The sequence below is a fragment of the Rattus norvegicus genome, chromosome 9 (genome assembly GCF_036323735.1).
Source record: "Rattus norvegicus strain BN/NHsdMcwi chromosome 9, GRCr8, whole genome shotgun sequence".
Classification (NCBI taxonomy): Eukaryota; Metazoa; Chordata; class Mammalia; order Rodentia; family Muridae; genus Rattus; species Rattus norvegicus.
Window position 1 is genome coordinate 67,773,808 of NC_086027.1, and position 18,941 is coordinate 67,792,748.

At 42.8% G+C, this 18,941-nt stretch overlaps 1 protein-coding gene across 5 annotated transcripts in view; it reads left to right on the plus strand.

Moving 5' to 3' along the window:
* Positions 1–18,941, plus strand: part of Casp8 (caspase 8) — a 59,591-nt gene that overhangs the window by 26,699 nt on the left and 13,951 nt on the right. For 4 of the 5 annotated variants that reach the window (XM_063267672.1, NM_022277.1, XM_006245015.5 and 1 more), the window contains 4 exon segments: positions 13,051–13,383; positions 16,367–16,472; positions 17,700–17,838; positions 17,919–17,972. In XM_063267672.1, coding sequence (XP_063123742.1) covers positions 13,079–13,383; positions 16,367–16,472; positions 17,700–17,838; positions 17,919–17,972 — 604 coding nt within the window. In that variant the 5' untranslated portion in view covers positions 13,051–13,078. 5 annotated transcript variants of the gene reach the window in all.

Here is an 18,941-nt window from a genome sequence, read left to right on the forward strand (position 1 = left end):
TAGCTGGGATCAGAAGTTCAGTCTTCCTATCTCCCTTGCCCAGTTAGACTGATCAGCATTTTATCAACTTATCAGAGATAATTGGGGGACATTCTTTGCACAACATTGATGCAGGAGATAGTTCAACAGTTAAGATAATTCTAATGTCCTTACTGTAATCAGATCTTTGGGCACAGAAACCAGCTGACATCTAGTTAGACCAGCAACATTTGTTGAAGATGCTTTCCTTTCCTTTGTCAATTGTATTTTTCTGGCTTCTTTATCAAAAACCAGGTATTCATAGGTGTGGGATTTAATTCTGTGTCTTCAATTTGATTCCATTGATCGCATACAAATACCATGTGGATTTATTACTAGAGCTTGAAATCAAGCATTGTGATACAAGTTCTTTATTGTTCAAGATTATTTTAGCTATCCCGGGTTTTTTTTTTTTCCCATATGAAGTTGAGTATTCTTTCAAAATATATAAAAACGTGATAGAATCCTGCTGGGGATAGCATTGAATCTGGAGATTGCTTTCAATAAGATAGCCATTTTTACTTTGTTAATCCTACTGATCTATGAGCGTGAGAGATCTTTCCATCTTCTGACACCTTTTTCAGCTTCTTTCTTCAAAGACTTGAAGCTTTGGTCATGTAAGTTTTTCCCTTGCTTGCTTAGAGTTTACCCCCAAGATATTTTAAGTATTTGTGGCTATTGTGAAGGATGCTGTTCCCCTGATTTCTTCCTCAGCTCATTTATTATTTGTGAATAGAAGGGCTGGTGACTTTCTTGCTTGTTTGTTTTATTAATCTTGTTTCCAGCCACTTCACAGAAGGTGTTTATCAGGTGTAGGAGTTCCCTGGTAGAATTTTTGAGGTCGCTTATGTATACTATCATATCATCTTTGAATGGCAATACTTGGACGTCTTCCTTTATAATTTCTGTCTTCTTGATCTCCTTTAATTGCCTTATTGCTCTAGCTAGAACTTCCAGTACTATAGTGAATAGATATGGAGAGAGTGGACAGCCTTGCCTTATTTCCTGATTTTAGTGGAATTGCTTTGAGTTCCTCTCCATTTAATTTGATATTGGCTATACACTTGCTGTAAATTGCCTTTACTATGTTTAGGTATGTCTCTTGTACCCCTGATTTCTCCAAGACTTTTATCATGCAGAAGTGTTGGATTTTGTCAAAGACTTTTCCCACATCTAATGAGATGTTCATATCGGGTTTTATCTTTCAGTTTCTTTTTGTGGTGTATTACATTCATAGATTTTTCATATGTTGAACCATCCCTGCGTCTCTGGGATGAAGCCTACTTGACCAAGGTAGATGATCTTTTCGATGTGTTCTTGGATTTGATTTGTGAGTATTTCATTGAATATTTTTTGCATCAATGTTCATGAGGGAAATTGATCTGTAATTCTCTTTGTTGAATCTTTATGTGGTTTCGGTATCAGGGTGACTGTGGAATGATTTTTGGCAATATTTCATTTGTTTCTGTTTTGTGGAATGACTTGAGTATTGGCGTTATTTCTTCTCTGAGAGTCTGGTAGAAATCTGTGCTAAAATCTTCTGGCCCTGTTTTGTTTGTTTGTTTATTGTTTTGTTTTTAGGTTGGGAAATTTTAATGACTGCTTCTATTTCCTTAGGGGTATAGGTCCTTTTAAATTGTTTATCTGATCTTGATTTAACTATGGAAAGTGGTATCTATCAAGGAAATTGTCCATTTCTTTTAGCTATTTCAATTTTGTGGAGTTCAGGGTTTTTAAAGTATGACCAAACAATCCTTTGAATTTCCTTGGTGTTTGTTGTTATATCCTTCTATTCATTTCTGATTTCGTTCACTTGGATATTCTCTCTTTTTTTTAGTTAAGATAAGAGTTTCTCTAGTTGGTTCTCAAAGAGCCGACTCTTTGTTTCACTGATTGCTTTGTATTATTCTCATTTCTGTTTTAGTGATTTCAGCCCTCAGTTGGATTATGTCCTTCCATCTACTCCTCCTGGGTGTGTTTGCTGCTGTTAAGTTGCTCTATGAGATCTCCAATTTCTTTATGAAGCTACTTAGTGCTATGAACTTTCCTCTTAGCACTGCTTTCGTTCTGTCCCATAAGTTTGGGTCTGTTTTGCATTCATTTTCATTGAATTCTAGGAAGTCTTTAATGTCCTTATTTCTGCCTTGACCCAGTAGTCATTCAGTAGGGAGTTGTTCTGTTTCCATGAACTTGTAGGCCCACTATTGTTTCTGTTGTTGTTGATATTCAGCTTTAATGTGTGGTAGTCTGATAGGTTAGAGGGGGTTATTTCAGTTTTCTTGTATCTGTTGCGACTTGCTTTGTGACTGAACTTGTGGTCAGTTTTGGAGAAAGTTCAATGAGGTGCTGAGAAGAAGGTATATTCTTTTATATTTAGGTGAAATGTTATGTTAGGTGTTAGTTCACTTGGTTCATAATTTCTCCATTATTTCTCTATTTAGTTTTTGCCTGGATGACCATTGTTATTGGTAACAATGGGTTATTTACATCTTCTACTAATCATGTGTGAGGGTCAATGTGTAACTTAAACTTTAGTAATGTTTCTTTTAAGAATGTAGGTGCTCTTACGTTTGGGGCATAGATGTTAAGGATTTATCCTTTGACTAGTATGGTATCTTTCACCATCTCTTTTGATTAATTTTGGTTTGAACTTGTGTGTAATATTAAAAATCAATCCATGCTATTACTGGCTAAGCACAAGCCGAGGGTCTCAGTCTGTTTCCAGCCTGGCAAATAGCCTGAGATCGCATATTTTTCCTTGCCATGGCCTCTCCAGATCTCCTAGATAGCCCTCTCCTCCCTGCAGCTGGCTGCTGCCTAGCCTGCTCAGCACTCCCAAATTTCTGAGGCTAGCTGGGGCTCACTCTCTGCCGTGGTTACCTTTCCCTGGAGCTCAGTTGAATTGCCTCGGAAGGGAAACACCAGACAATCTTAGTTTAGAATCAACAGATAACACAATCGCTGGGCACGGGATCTAAAATCCTAAATTCACCAACCACTCTGTTAGAAATCTTCCAGTGGTGGATTCTGGTGGATTCTGCTACCCGAACTAACAGCCCCTGGCCTACCTCTCATCTGCTTTGCTCCCACTGTCCAAAAGACAATGCCCTCCTCCTGCCTTTCCTCTTCCTCTCTCCACCCTGAAAGGCCCACCTCCTTGCCCAATGATTGACTTCTTTTCATCTTCATTATTTTATCAATTAGGGGAAAATTCTGCTACATCTCACCTTTTCTATCCAATAAAAAAACTTTTTTCTCAAATATAAATTGAGTACAATAACTATTACCATTTTGTAATTTATAAAGTATAAGATATACCTAACATCTAGTCCATCATTTTTTAATCAATTAAATAAAGTACTCTGTTATCTATCCTAACTTAAAGGCTTATCATTCCATATCTGTTATGTCCTGGTTTAGGTCCTATACTATCTGAAAATTATCCTCTCAAATCTGTTCTCTCAATGCTAAATAACCTGGGTTGGCTAAGAGACTATAACTAGTCTCCAATCCCATCAGAAATCCGAGAATGACTAATATTATCTGAAAATATCGGAAGCCTCATACAGCTTCTAGAACTGAGACAAATTGTAGAGATAGCTGCAGGGAGGGGAGAGCTATCTCAGAGATCTGGAGAGGCCTTGGCAGGGGAAACTGTGCTGTCTCAAGCTATGTGCCAGGCTGGGAGCAAAGTGAGACCTCCGGCCAGTGCTTAGCTGGGGATAGCATGGATTTTTAATATTACACACAACATGAGTTCTATCTTGTTGGATTTTCAAAAGATATACCGCTTTCTTCCTGGGTCTATTTGCTTGGAAAATCTTTTTTCAATTTTTTATTCTGAGGTAATTTCTCTTCGTTGGTGAGGTGTATTTCTTTTATTCTGCAAAAGATGGATCCTGTTTTCATAGCCATTCTCTTAACCTATGTCTTTTTATTGTGGAATCGAGTCCATTGATATTGAGAGATATCAATGACCAATGATTATTAATTCCTGTTATTTTGTTGTTGTTGCTAGTGATGGTGATAGTGGTGGTGGTGGTGTGTGTGTAAGTGTGTTTCCCTACTCTGGGTTTTGCTAGTGTGAGATTATTTATTTCATGTTCTCATGGATATAATTAATCCTCTTGGGTTGGAGCTTTCTTCTAGTACCTTCTGTAGGGCTGGATTTGTCGATAGATATTTTTAAATTTGACTTTGTCATGGAGTATCTTGTTTTCTCAATCTATGGTGATTGAAATTTTGCTGAGTATAGTAGCCTGGGCTGGCATCTGTCATCTCTTATGAGTCTACAAGACATCTGTCCAGGCCCTTCTGGCTTTTAGAGTTTCCACTGAGGAATCGGGTGTAATTCTAAGAAGTTTCCCTCTTTATGCTACTTGGCCTTGATTTCTGTTTTGCCTTTGGTCTTCTGGTCTTTGTGGTCTGGATTTCTGGCAACTCTTGTGACCTCCCCGTCTCTTTCTCTCTATATACAGGGTCTCTCTATGTAGCCCCGGCTTCCCTTGAAGTTGCTTTGTAGACCAGGCTGTTCTTAAACTCAGAGATCCACCTGCCTCTCATGGCTGCTGGGAGTAAAGGTGTGTGCCACCAGTGGCTGGTATAGGACCTGTTTCACAAAATGAAAATATAGGAAACCAAAACCAAAACCAAAAACCCAACCCTGTTGCAGTGATTTTCAACCCCAACAAGTCTGTTTTTAAGAAAACCCGTACAATCTGGTTACTATATTTATAAGCTGTGTGTCTAGACTGGTCAGGTCTAGAGCTGTACTAACTACTCTCCAGCTATGAGACCCTTTGTTACGTGTAGTTTCTCCTGGCCACGTGGCTCTGCTCCATCTGTCTCCTCTTCTTCCTCTCTCCTCTCCCTTCTTTCTCCTCTTCCTCCTCCTACCTGCTCTCCACTTTCCAAGACCTCCTGTCCTACCTTTTCCTTCCACTACACAATCACAGCCTCTAGTCTTTATTTGACCAGAGAAAAGATTCACATGAGATCGCTTGAATATGTGATTAGCTGCTCGACAGGAAGCAGCCCCTCTTGAGGAAGCAGAATTAAATCAGAATACAAACAGCATTAGGGTAACCCACATCATCTCCCCCGTTTTGTCCAATAAAAAGGCTCTTTTCTCCAGATATAAATTGAGCACAAACATAACAGTTGTGTAAATTAAAAAGCATATTATACACTTAACATCCGTCTATCATATTGGTCAATTAAAGCACTCCACCATCTATACTAACTTAAGGAGTTTATAATTATGCCTAAATTATGTTAATTTTAACTAGTATTTCCATCTGAAATCCATCCTTACAAATCCAGATTATCTTTCTTAATGTTAAACCACTTAAGTTTGATTATGAGACTATAACTAGTCTTCAATCCCATCAGAGATCTGAGAAGGAATTAAATATTACCAGACTATATAGGAGGCGAAAAGACATAACTTACAAAACTATATAATTTCTGGAGACAACTGACTTCTTGGACAGTCCCCTAATTTCTTATAACATTGAAGTATTTGTCTTTAGCCTTCTGGCCCAGAACCATCTGTTAGACCTTACATGAAGCAGAAAATTTGAAGGACTAGCATACCCTGTCTTGGCAGAGCTTAGCAAATGACTATCTCACATCTGTTTTGATCTTTTTTGTCTGCAGTCTTTTTTTGGACACTATTTTTGTCTGCAGATGATTAGGGCACTTCTTGAAGCAGCTCTGCCTGGAGGTAATGGCGTTCAATATCTTCCTTGAAGTAGAATGAGAATTCTCTCAGGAACACACCTGTCTCATAGTCAAATGATCTTTGATGATGAAATAATATTAAATGACATTGTCATGGTTTGAAGATGCTCGGCCCAGGGAGTGGCACTATTAGAAACTGTGGCCCTGTTGGAATAGGTGTTTCACTGTGGGTGTGGGCTTTAAGACCCTCATCCTAGCTGCCTGGAAGTCAGTATACTGCTAACAACCTTCAGAGGAACTGAGGATGTAGAACTCTCAGCTCTTTGTGCACCATGCCTGTCAAGTTTCTGCCTTGATGATAATGGACTAAACCTTTAAACCTGTAAGCCAGCCCCAATTAAATGTTGTCCTTATGAGAGTTGCCTTAGTCATAGTGTCTGTTCACAGCAGTAAAACCCTAAAACAGAAGTTGGGGTATTACTGTAATAGGCCTGACCATGCTTTTGTTTGGAAGAATGTGGATTTTGGGACTTTGGATTTGGAAAGTGGTGGAATGCTTTAAATGGTGCTTAATGGGCCATCCTGGTAGGAATTTCGAAGACTTTGTTGCTGAGAGTAATTTGAACTGTGCAGAGCTGGCCCAAAAGGTTTCAGAGGAGAATTTCAGTATGTGGTATAGAGACTGTTTTTGTGGTATTTTGGTGAAGAATATTGCTACTTTTTGCCTTTGTCTGAAGAGTCTGCTTGAGGCTAAGGTGAAGAGACCCTGATTAATTGCATTGACAAAGGAAGTCTCAGAAACTCCCGTCATAGACTTTGTTCTCTGGTTAAATCTCATGAAAAGCATTTTAAACAAGCATAGCAAGCTGAAAACGGAAAAATATAAAATATATGGTTCGAGTATTATAGGGATACCAGGAAGTGAAATGGAGCCTGATCCCATGTTCTAGGAGATAGAAGATGAAGGGAGTTAATCTTTGGGACTTTGGGGCAAATCCTACGTAGCTAAGTTTAGATCCAGGCATGGTGGTATACCCCTTTTAATCCCAGGATATAAAGCCAAGCAAATCTCTGAGTTTAAGGCCAGCCTGGGGCAGAGCAAGTTCTAGGTGAAGAAAATTTTAAGTCCAGGCATGGTGGTACATACCTTTAATCCCATAAGACCGGCATGTAGTTCTCTGAGTTCAAAGTTAGTCTACAGAGAAAGTTCCAGGGCAGCCAAGCTTAGGCAGTGAAAGAGTTGAAAAACAGAAAGCTAGTGATAATGTAATAGAACAAGGGAACCGGGGCTGGGGACTTAGCTCAGTGGTAGAGCGCTTACCTAGGAAGCGCAAGGCCCTGGGTTCGGTCCCCAGCTCCGAAAAAAAAAAAGAACCAAAAAAAAAAAAAAAAAAAAAAAAAGAACAAGGGAACCAAGTTCCAGACCCAGGAAGCAGCAGAACTCAGCAGTTTTGGCCATGTGTCTCTGGCTTTATATTCAAGAGGAGAAGGAGACTACTGGGACAATTGGTGCTGGTTAGCTGGAGCCAAGAAATTAGTGATGATTAAGAAGAGTATAGCATCGTTTTTGATAGCTGAGTAATATTCCGTTGTGTAGATGTACCACATTTTCTGTATCCATTCCTCTGTTGAAGGGCATGGGTTCTTTCCAGCTTCTGGCTATTATAAATAAGGCTGCGATGAACATAGTGGAGCACGTGTCTTTGTTATATGTTGGGGCATCTTTTGGGTATATGCCCAAGAGAGGTATAGCTGGGTCCTCAGGAAGTTCAATGTCCAATTTTCTGAGGAACCTCCAGACTGATTTCCAGAATGGTTGTACCAGTCTGCAATCCCACCAACAATGGAGGAGTGTTCCTCTTTCTCCACATCCTCACCAGCATTTGCTGTCACCTGAGTTTTTGATCTTAGCCATTCTCACTGGTGTGGGGTGAAATCTCAGGGTTGTTTTGATTTGCATTTCCCTATGACTAAAGATGTTGAACATTTCTTTATGTGTTTCTCAGCCATTCAGCATTCCTCAGCTGTGAATTCTTTGTTTAGCTCTGAACCCCATCTTTTAATAGGGTTATTTGTCTCCCTGCGGTCTAACTTCTTGAGTTCTTTGTATATTTTTGATATAAGCCCTCTATTAGTTGTAGGATTGATAAAGATCTTTTCCCAATCTGTTGGTTGTCGTTTTGCTGGAAAATATCATCCTGAGTGAGGTAACCCAATCATAGAAAAACACACATGGTATGCACTCATTGATAAGTGGCTATTAGCCCAAATGCTTGAATTACCCTAGATGCACAGAACAGATGAAACTCAAGAAGGATGACCAAAATGCGAACGTTTCACTCCTTCTTTAAAAGGGGAACAAGAATACCCTTGGCAGGGAATAGGGAGGCAAAATTTAGAACACAGGCAGAAGGAACACCCATTCAGAGCCTGCCCTACATGTGGCCCATACATATACAGCCACCCAATTAGATAAGATGGATGAAGCAAAGAAGTGCAGGCCGACAGGAACCGGATGTAGATCTCTCCTGAGAGACATAGCCAGAATACAGCAAATACATAGGCGAATGCCAGCAGCAGACCACTGAACTGAGAACCGGACCCCTGTTGAAGGAATCAGAGAAAGGACTGAACGAGCTTGAAGGGGCTTGAGACCCCATATGAACAACAATGCCAACCAACCAGAGCTTCCAGGGACTAAGCCACAACCCAAAGACTATACATGGACTGACCCTGGGCTCCAACCTCATAGGTAGCAATGAATAGCCTAGTAAGAGCACCAGTGGAAGGGGAAGCCCTGGGTCCTGCTAAGACTGAACCCCCAGTGAACGTGATTGTTGGGGGGAGGGTGGTAATGGGGGAGGATGGGGAGGGGAACACCCATATAGAAGGGGAGGGGGAGGGGTTAGGGGGATGTTGGCCTGGAAACCGGGAAGGGGAATAACAATCAAAATGTAAATAAGAAGTACTCAAGTTAATAAAGATGGAAAAAATAAATTAAAAAAAAAAAGAAGAGTATACCATCACCGAGGTGAAATCTTCTGGGAACTGTTTTCTGAGAGAACAAAGAAGCTGTGTTCCAGAGATAGCCAAGGGTGTACCTCATGCTGCAGCTGTACTTTGTAATGTGTAAGAGTCACACAGGTGGCACTGGTTTTGAAGGCATGAAGGGGTCATGAAGAGCAGCTGAGGCTGGGCACTGTGAGAGGCCAGGAAAGGCCATTGGTGAAGATGCAGCTTTAGTTATAGTTGACAGCCCAGGGTTAATGAGGGCATGCAAAGGATTTGAAGCTTGGCACCGTGAAGAGAGCCTATGAGAAGCTATGATGAAGCCTAGTTGCAGCAGAAGACCCCAGTGTATTGGAGATGCCAGTACCATGGATGATCACCAAGAACGGCGGCAGCAGTGGAGTGGATAAACCTGAGCTTAGAGTGCTACAGAGGGCAGAGCTGGAGAAGTGACACCAGCCCTTTGGAGGAGCCCAGAAGATCATGTGTGGATCCTAAGCATTGAAACAAGAAGCTGCAACATTGAAGTTGCCTTGGAGACCCTAAGATGTTCAAGATGCCAGAGCCATGAGCTATCTGCTGAGGAAAGCTGCTAACAGTGAGTGGACCCACCCCAGGAGAAAGAAGTTTGTTGCAGTCAACAAAGATGAAAAACGAGTTGGAATCTGAAGACTGCTTTGACGTCAGACATGGAGATGCAGAGTTTGGACTTTGTCCAGCTGATTTCCGGTCTTGATTTGGGGATTACAGTTAAGTGATTGGATAAATCTCAGAAGAAACCTTGAACTTTGGACTTTTAACATTGTTGAGACTGTTATAGACTATGGGGAGTTTTGAATTAGACTAAATGTATTTTGCATTATGCTATGTTTAAGTATGGGCCCCATAGAGTCATGTGTTTGAACAAGCCTATGAGGGCCAAGGAGTGGAATGTGATGGTTTGTATATGCTCGGCCCAGGGAGTGGCACTATTAGGAGGTGTGGCCCTGTTGGAGTAGGTGTGTCTCTTTGGGGTGGGCTTTAAGACCCTCCTCCTAGGTGCCTGGAAGTCAGTATTCTGCTAGCAGCCTTCAGATAAAGATGTAGAACTCTCAGCTCCTCCTGCACCATGCCTGCCTGGACACTACCATGCTCCTGCCTTGATGATAATGGACTGAACCTCTGAACCTGTAGGCCAGCCCCAATCAAATGTTGTCCTTATAAGAGTTGCCTTAGTCATGGTGTCTGTTCCCAGCAGTAAAACCCCAACTAAGACAGTCATGTTCTGTGGATCTTTGTTGCTTTTGAAGACTATCTAAATATATAGATAACTGAATTGTAAAATATATAGATAACTGAATTCACTATTTGAATACTCTTGAAAACACTTTGTGTAATTAACTAAATTATAACCTAATATAACCATGAGTTCCACTACATGACTATTAACTTACATTACTTAATCATCCTAAACAGTTTGTAACACCAGCTACTAAAAGGACGAAAGGGTCTAAGTCTTTGTATTTATATGAGTTGCATAGGCACAATGCCTATCTAAGAGTAACAATATTAATTTTAAATTTTGTATCTTATGGCTGTTTGATGCTTTGTTTAAGAGTAAACTTAATATACTATCTCTATTTGTCTACTTCTCTAATTTCTGTATTACTATACCCCCTTTCCTTTCCTCCCTCTCCTTTACCTAAGAAAGAAGGATAGAGAAGAGGAAAGGAAAGGTAGAAATCCCTGAGTCTAAACTTTCTAGTTTCCGCCAAAGTCACATTTATAAGTTATCCCTTAAAATGACAATATATCTATAATTTATAAAATAGCCAGAACCATTCACTCCAACCTAAGGGACTGGGACCATCATCTTCTTTTGTTTGCTTCTAACTGAATTGGGGCAAAGAATTCCCTTCTGGGGGTCTAATGGGGAATAGGAAAATTGGCTTTGTCAAAGGAGGGCTGGCTGGCATCATTTGCCTTCCAGTCCCTATGTGCTGAGAAAGTTCATGGCTTAGCTGACATTCTGACTGTAACAGTCTGAAAGGCTGGATGGGTGAGCTAGCTGTTCTGGAAATGTCGTGGAAGCAAGTCTTCAGAGGAAACAGTTTTGATGTAGTTGAAGTAGAATCAAGCAAGGAGCTGGAGTGGATGATCACAGAAACCCAGCATCCCGGAGTGTGAATCTTGTTAAAGCTGTCTTTCTTCTCTTCCATTCTGCAATATACAAACCTTACAGGCAACACACAGATCCGTAAACACATTCATATGGAGCTTGCAAGGTGCACAGATCAGTTAAGGAAGATCAGTAAAGACTGCCTTTCTTTAGAGGTTAGTTTGATCGCATAATCAAACTACAATATGAATTCCCGTTCATGCCATCTTAAAGGATGGTATATAATAATAAGTCATGAGAATTTTGTACCCAAAGTGTTATTGGCTGTATATAGACATTTAAGTCTCAGCTGGTCCCAGAGTCTCTGTACAGAAACAAACGTCACCACACACACATCACCTATCTTGTTGATCTTTTCAGTCTCCTTCTTGTCTGTAGCCAAGGTCTTCAGGGGGTCTCCCTTCGTCATGGTTGATTTTTATCTACTTAGAAGGAGCCCATAGCTTTTCTTTTCCTATGGAAATATAAGCAGAACCTCTCCCCTAGTAGATTACATTTCTCGTTTTTCATTTTGATGTTAGAATTCTTAAAACAAATAGACTGGTCTAGTTCAGCAGTGCTCCACAATCTAATGTCTTTCAGCAACCATAGTTTTTGGTTCATTAGCATTTAAAAATTTTTTCCCGGCCCCCCCCCCAGCATTTAAAAATTTTAAGGTTAGTAAAACACTATGTAATCTATTTCTGAGGGCTGAATGTTAAGTATCTCTTAGAATACGACTAGGTCTCTCTACAATTGCTAGCCCTGTAGGATCATGTGACATGCCTGAAACATGTTTTATACTAGGTAAAAACTTGTTTCATCTGATTAGACACATATGTTGGACCATTGTTCATTTTAATTTGTATGAGATGTGTAATTATGGAGTCAGCCTTTTCTGAAGCTAAGGCAGTTGTCTATTGAAATCCTGAATGCGTGTCAATTGTATGATGTATAAATCTGAGTTTACCAAACTCTGTAAAGTGGAACACATCCATTTGTCAAATTTCATTTCTTTGGGGACCTTTAGGGTTACTTCCTGTAGGTAAGAGAGTTTGGTTCTATAATGAACAAGTAGGACATTGCCTCACAATTTCCTTGGCTTGTTGTCAAGTGATACAGAATTCTTTCTTTTCTTTAAATCCTTGCTGTTAACATGGTCATTTTTTTCTATTCTCTTTTTTTCATAGCTGGGGACCGAACCCAGGGCCTTGCGCTTGCTAGGCAAGTGCTCTACCACTGAGCCAAATCCCCAACCCCAACATGGTCATTTTTTAATGGAATTTTTAAGCCTCTAGTGGACAGGTCTGTGGTGCATTTTCTTGATCCTGATTTATGTGGAAGGCCCTGCTCACTGTGGACAGTGCCACCGATAGTTTTGGGTGCCACAGGAAAGCAGGTAAAGCAAGCTATGAGGAGCAAGCCAGTAAGCAGCACTCCTCCATTCTCTACATGTTTCTGTCTTCAGGCTCCTGCCCTGACTTCCTTGACTGATGGACTCTATAAGCTATACGAGTAAAGAAACTCTTTCTTGCCAAATTGCTTTTGGTCATGATGTTTTTGCCATAGCAATAGAAACGAACTGAGAACCCTCAGGACCAGGGGTTTCTCCTTCTTGGAGGTTGTCGTGGTTTTAGTGTTTGTTAGTAGCTGAGCGTTATTTGATGTTATCTCAGATTCACAGCTTCAGGAGAAAGGTAGCCTTCTACCCCTCATTTTACAAACAAAGAGTCTGAGGAAGGCAGAGTGTCCAGTGGTATAGCCAGGTTTTGATATAGGAAGAGGCCATGTTCCGAGCCATGACTCTTACTCTCCTCCCTGCAGCGTCACCAACAATCCGTTCTAGCCCCCTGTGGGGTGGCTCTACTGGAGCAATTTGTCTCCACATTTTGTATGCACTTTTCCTTTAAGAACTGCTTTTCTTGTCTCCTCCCCAAAAGTCTCTTGCCCACAGGAATCCCTATTTCCAAGATGGATATGGCACCCAGGAGGTGACTCTGTGACCAGTGGCTTTCTGTATATTTACCTTCCTAAACAAAAGTTTCTAAGAAGCAGGAACTTCCTGTTTTGTTTCATGTTATTCTCCATTTCTTCCCTCTAAAGTGTCTGGAATATGGTAGATAAAGTAAGCTTTTGACAGGAAACAAGCTGGTAGCTGACACTTAACTTCCTCACCTGACCATTAGCAACTTGTGTTGACCCAGGTTACAGCTCTCCTACCCCTTGGTAAGAATGGATTTCCACAGTTGTCTTTACGATATTGCTGAACGTCTGGGCAACGAAGAACTGGCTGCCCTCAAGTTCCTGTGCTTGGACCACATCCCGCAGAAGAAGCAGGAGTCCATCAATGATGTCCTGGTGCTATTTCAGAGGCTGCAGGAAGAGGGGATGTTGGAGGAAGACAATTTGTCCTTCCTGAAGGAGCTGCTTTTCCATATCAGTCGGCGGGATCTGCTGAGCAGAGTCCTAAAAAGCAGCCCAGAGGAAATGGTGAGGGAGCTGCAGGTTCTGGGCAAAGCCCAGGTTTCTGCCTACAGGTGGGTAGAAAGGCTGTGGTGGGGGGCCTGGGAAGTGTGGGCCCAGGGGACACGCCTCTGTGGCATGTGTGAAGTGACGGGCGAGACTGCAGAATAAATGAAGACATGTGGGGGCTAAGTACATAATTCAGAGAAAACTGCTGAACCATAAAATAATGTATCTTCATGCAGCAGGGTGCAGAAGGGGACAGGATGAGGAGAAGGAATTTGGCTGCAGGAATTCAGCCGAGAGAGGACAGTGTTGGGGGAATATGACTCAGTTACTAGGGGACCCACAAAAGACCAGGCTGAACAATGTGCTACGTATGTGTAGTAGTTACTTTGCTTGTGCTGTGATAAAATACCATGACCAAAAGCAATTTATAGAAGAGTTTATGTTGGATTACATTTCCAGAGGGCAAGTAATGACAGAGCTAACATGGCAGCAAGCAGGCACGGTGGCAGGAGCAGGAAGCTGAGAATTCACATCTGCCACACACACACAGAAAACAGAAAGTGTGACCCGCAAGTCGGGTGAGGCCAAACCTCTCAAAGTCTGTCCCCGGGTGATGTGTTTCCTCCTGCAAGGCTCTGCATTCTAAAAGCGTCCTAATCTTCCAAGACAGCCTGGGGACCAAGTGTTCAACTAACATAAGCCAGGAAGGACATTTTTCAGTCAAACCACTACGATGTGTAATTTAAATTTTTCATTTTTCAATGTGAAACATTACCTTCTGGTAGGCTGGTAATGAGATTTTTAAAAAAATTTTTTTTTAAGTTTTAGTGTATAATCGGGCACTGTACTTGCATATGTGTCTATACAGCATTTGCATATAGGCTTCCTGCAGAGGCCAGAAGAGGGCACTAAGTCAGGTGGACATGGAGTCACAGACAGTTGTGAGCTGCCGTGTGGGTGTTGGGAATCGGACCTGTGTGTTTGGAAGAGTCATCAGAGCTCTGTTTGGTTGATTGGTTTTATTTTTTGCTTTTTCATTATTTATTTTTTTTTATTTTTTTTACATCCTAATCAAAGCCCCCTTCCTTTACTCCACCCTCCCATTGCCCTTCTCCCCCATCCCCACCTGGCACTTTAAGTCACAGCAGGACTAAGCGCATCCTCTCTTACTGAGGTCAGACAAAGCAGCCCAGCTAGAGGAAAAGAATCCAAAGGCAAGCAACAGAGTGCTCCAGTAATTGGGGGACCCACAAAAGACCAGGCTGAACAATGTGCTACACGTGTAGGAGGCCTAGGTCCAGTCCTATATGCTCTTTGGATGGTGGTTCAGTCTCTGTGAGCGCCCGTGGGTGCAAGGTAGTTGACTCTGTAAGTCGTCTTGTGATCTCCTTGACCCCTCAGACTCTCAATCCTTTCCCCCACTCTTCCACAAGACTCCCGAGTTCTGCCTGATGTTTGGTTATGGGTCTCTGAATCCATTTCTATCCACTGCTGGATGAAGGGTCTAGGAAGACGGTTATGCTAGGCTCCTGTCTTCTTAAATATTCTAGTTTTCTTCCTCTTCTTTCTTGCTAAAGGAAGTTAAAACACCTTAGGTTTAAAATAATGAGTCTAGGAACCCTGAGGAGAATAGACAAGGATCCCAGCAGGCTATGAGGTAGCCACTTCCACCAGCTCAGGAGGACTGGGCTCTGGAAAAAACAACAAAGCATTTACGCTTTCCCCAAGTAAGTAAACTTGGTAACTTTGTAAGTACACATTGGTACATGCTCTTGCCTGATGTAACAAATTGTAAGGGACAGGATTGTGGGTAATGATGACTCCTAAGAGAGTCTTGGTCTTCTCCGGGAAAGGAACACCCAGACTGCCCCTGTGCTGGGCAAGGGGAGGGGAAATGGAAAAATCTAGAGGTGTGCTCACTTTTTTGGGGGGGGGGGCGTTTCACTTCTTGAAATAAACCGGAAATTCTTTGCATTACCCCTGCCCTGGTGGCGAGGGGGGGGAGAGGAGCTGGGGGGGGGCGCTGGGAGGGTGGGTGCAGGCCTGAATTAATAAGAAGGCAGGTTCACACATCTGTGTGTATCATGGTGGCTCACACTTAAAGCCACAGAAGGGTTGCGTACACAAGTAGGTGGGAAGGGTTGTTATTATGGGAAGCAGCACAAAAACACCTCACCCTGCCTGGAAGTGGCCACCTCCTATAGCCAGGCATGACTTCCAGTGGAAGGATGGGGATGTCAGCCCACCCACAAAGTTTTGCCCTGCCTATAAGATGTGTTTGTAGTCTGGGGCTCCTCAAACATTGCACCTCACAAATCTCAGGTTAATGAAAGTGAAAAAAAGGCATGGGCTGGGCTGTGAGGGGACTCCAGGAGTTTATAAACAGACTGTTGCCATATGAGTTCTCCCTGGTGGGGTGGGAGGGAGGGTAATGAATGAAGGTTCAGTGAAAGAACAGAGCCCTGAGTACACCCTGGCAACGTGGTGTGATTGTAGGTGGGCGATGCATGCACACAACACAGGGAATATTTGGTGGCAGAACACAGGGCAGCTGGTTGTGTTGAGAGCCTTTGGTGTTGGCTAGAGTGGGAGGAAGTGTGTGTGTGTGTGTGTGTGTGTGTGTGTGTGTGTGTGTGTGTGTGTGTGTTCAGACCCCCTTTTATTCTAGAACCAAATATTCAACCTTCTTCCAGAAGGAAATTGTGAGAGAACATGGATCCGTGCTTGGAAGGGAGTCAGCTCGATGTGCACTGTGGAGAATAAAATTTCCCCAAATCCTTGCACCTGGATCTTGACCTATATCAACGTAGGAGCATCAAGATTCTTTCAGTTAAAGTTAGTCAGGATTCAAATGTGGTAGGACTTCTCTCCAATGGGTTGGTTGGACCCGACTCTGTAGACGTCCACCACTATGGCAGCCTCCTCCTGGGGCTCACCAGTCAGGAATAGTTGGCTATTTTATGGAGGCCCTGGGAGTGAAGCCTTCTATAATGGTGTAGTGGTGAGATCTAGAACCTGTTTCTAAAGTGTCTCTGTTTCCTGCCATAGGGTTATGCTCTTTAAGCTCTCAGAAGACATGGACAAGGAGGATTTGAAATCTTTTAAGTTCCTTTTGATCACTGAGATCCCTAAATGTAAACTGCAAGACAACTCGGTAAGACCTAGTCTCCTGAAGATGGGTCACCAGGGTTTCTGAGACCAGAGAGCACTGCTAACCACAAACTGTATTCAAGGCTGCATTGTTGTTGTTTTGAGACACGGAATCATGTAGCCCAGGCTAAATCCAAACTTGCTATGTAGCCAAGGTTGACCCAAAACTTCTGATCTTCCTGCATTTACCTCCTGGGTGTTGGGATTACTGACCTGTGCCACGCCTCCTGATTTATATGGTTCCAGGATGTGGAACTCAGAACTTTCTGCACAGTAGGCAAGCGCTCTGCCCACTGAGCTATCCCCTGTGTTCTCACAGGAAGAGAGTGGTTAGGAAAGGTAGTTACGGCTCTAGTGCCTCAGCACAGTGAAGTGTCTTGCTCAGCCCCATGGGGCAGCGCCTGAGAGAGCAAGGCATGCTGTTCAACAACACAGGGGACCCAGCCAAGGGGAAAAGGTAGCCGCGGGTCACATTTCCCCACTTCTGCTGCCCTTGAAACACATCATATTTGCTTGTTTGTCTACCCCTCGCCCCTGCCCCAGTGTGCATTATGTGTCTTTACGAGTAGGTTGTATGATGTATGTGTCTGTGTCTACATGTTGTGTATATTGTGGGTGTTTCTTATGTATATGTGTGGTGTATGTGCCTGAGTGTGTGTACCCCTGTGTGGCTTCTTTGTTGGTCTGAGTCTATACATGTGTGGTGCCTCTGTGTGTGGGTTTTTCTTACTCTGTGAATCAGTGTGTCTTTGTGTGCTGTGTCTAAATTTGATGTATGCTTTGTCCAGATATATCTCTGTGCATTTGTTTCGGATACACGCGAACACAGGTGTGTGGCATCTCTCTGTGTGTTTGGTGCCCGTGACTCTGTGTGTATTAACTAAGGTTTAGAAGTAGATAAGGTACCAGGGGCAATACGGGGTAGAATGAAATCTCCAGGACTGTCCCATCCACATTCCTCAGGCTGGTCCATAGAGGAAGCCTTTCTCATACTGTTTGAGAACAAGACCTGGGGACTGGGTGACACCTGACATGGTTTCTTCATCTTCCCATCTTTTAAAATACTTTTAGGCCTTCCTGATTACTGTCAACTGTGAGAGATCAGGACGTGCTTGGAGGAGGGAGGGGGATCTACTTGAGAAATAAGGCTGAAGAAGTGGGGACTAAACCAAGCCCCTAATCCCAAAGCCCGTGCGCCCCCAGCCATTCATGCTTTCGCTCTCCTCCACAGAGCCTGCTTGATATTTTCGTAGAGATGGAGAAGAGGACTATCCTGGCAGAAAACAACTTGGTTACCCTAAAATCAATCTGTTTCCGGGTCAACAGGAGCTTGCTGGGAAGGATCGACGATTACGAACGATCAAGCACAGGTAGCTAGCTAACCACTGCGAGTCAGCAAAGCCCTCAGAGAAACAGCTGTTTCTGATCAAGTTTTTCTTTTTCAATTCAGAGAGAAGAATGAGCACTGAAGGAGGGGAAGAGCTGCCAGTTTCTGTTTTGGATGGTAATGCCTGCAGATACACTCCTTAGATTCTGAGGTGCTTGGTTTCCGATTTCCTCTCTTCCTCTTCCCACCACCTTCTGCCACATCCTGAGTAAGATGAAAGTTCAGTGGCTACTTGCCACCTCTGCTTGTCACCTCTGCTTGTCACCTCTGCAGCTCTCTGACAGCCCCATGGAAACATCTGAAGTGAACCCACAGTTACTCTATAAGAGGGTCTTAACTCTGCTCTGGCCTCTGCTTTTGAAGAGAGTTGGAGGGAGCTAGACTCGAATTATTTTCCTGAACATTCTTTTGTTTTGTTGAGACAGGGTCTTTCTACATAGTCCTAGTTGTTTTGGAACTCTCTATGTGGACCAGGCTGGCCTTGAAATCACAGAAAACTACCTAACTCTGTCTTGAGTGTTAGGATCAACACCTGACTTTTTTCCAGAGCACTCAAGTTTCTTCAAGTTTCTCTGCTCTGTGAGACGCCCCTCAGCCAAGTGTGCATAGTCCTTTTAGTCTCCTGTTAAGTCCAGGCTCCCAGGTTCACACTTGCCCGCGTTCCTCCATTGTGTGCCTGCCTCACCCTAGTATACTCAAGCCAAGTTGCCTATCTCATCCCTGTCCTCTGCTTTCTTACCTAGGAGTCGAGGTAGAACAAACAGAAGGGTTCCTCCAACGTTTTGTTGTTGGAGCAGGGTGTCTCAGTTAGGAGTTCTATTACTGTGAAGAGACACCGTGACCACAGCAATTCTTATAAAAGAAAACATTTAACTGGGGCTGGCTAACAGTTCAGAGGTTCAGTCTGTCACTGTCATGGTGAGACCTGGCAGTGCAGGCAGACATGGGGCTGGATATGGAGCTGAGAGTTCTCCATCTTGATCCTAAGGTAGCCAGGAGACTGTGCCACTGGGCATGGCTTGGGCATATATGAGATCTCAATGGGACTTCCACAGTGACAAACTTCCTGCAACAAGGCCACACCTC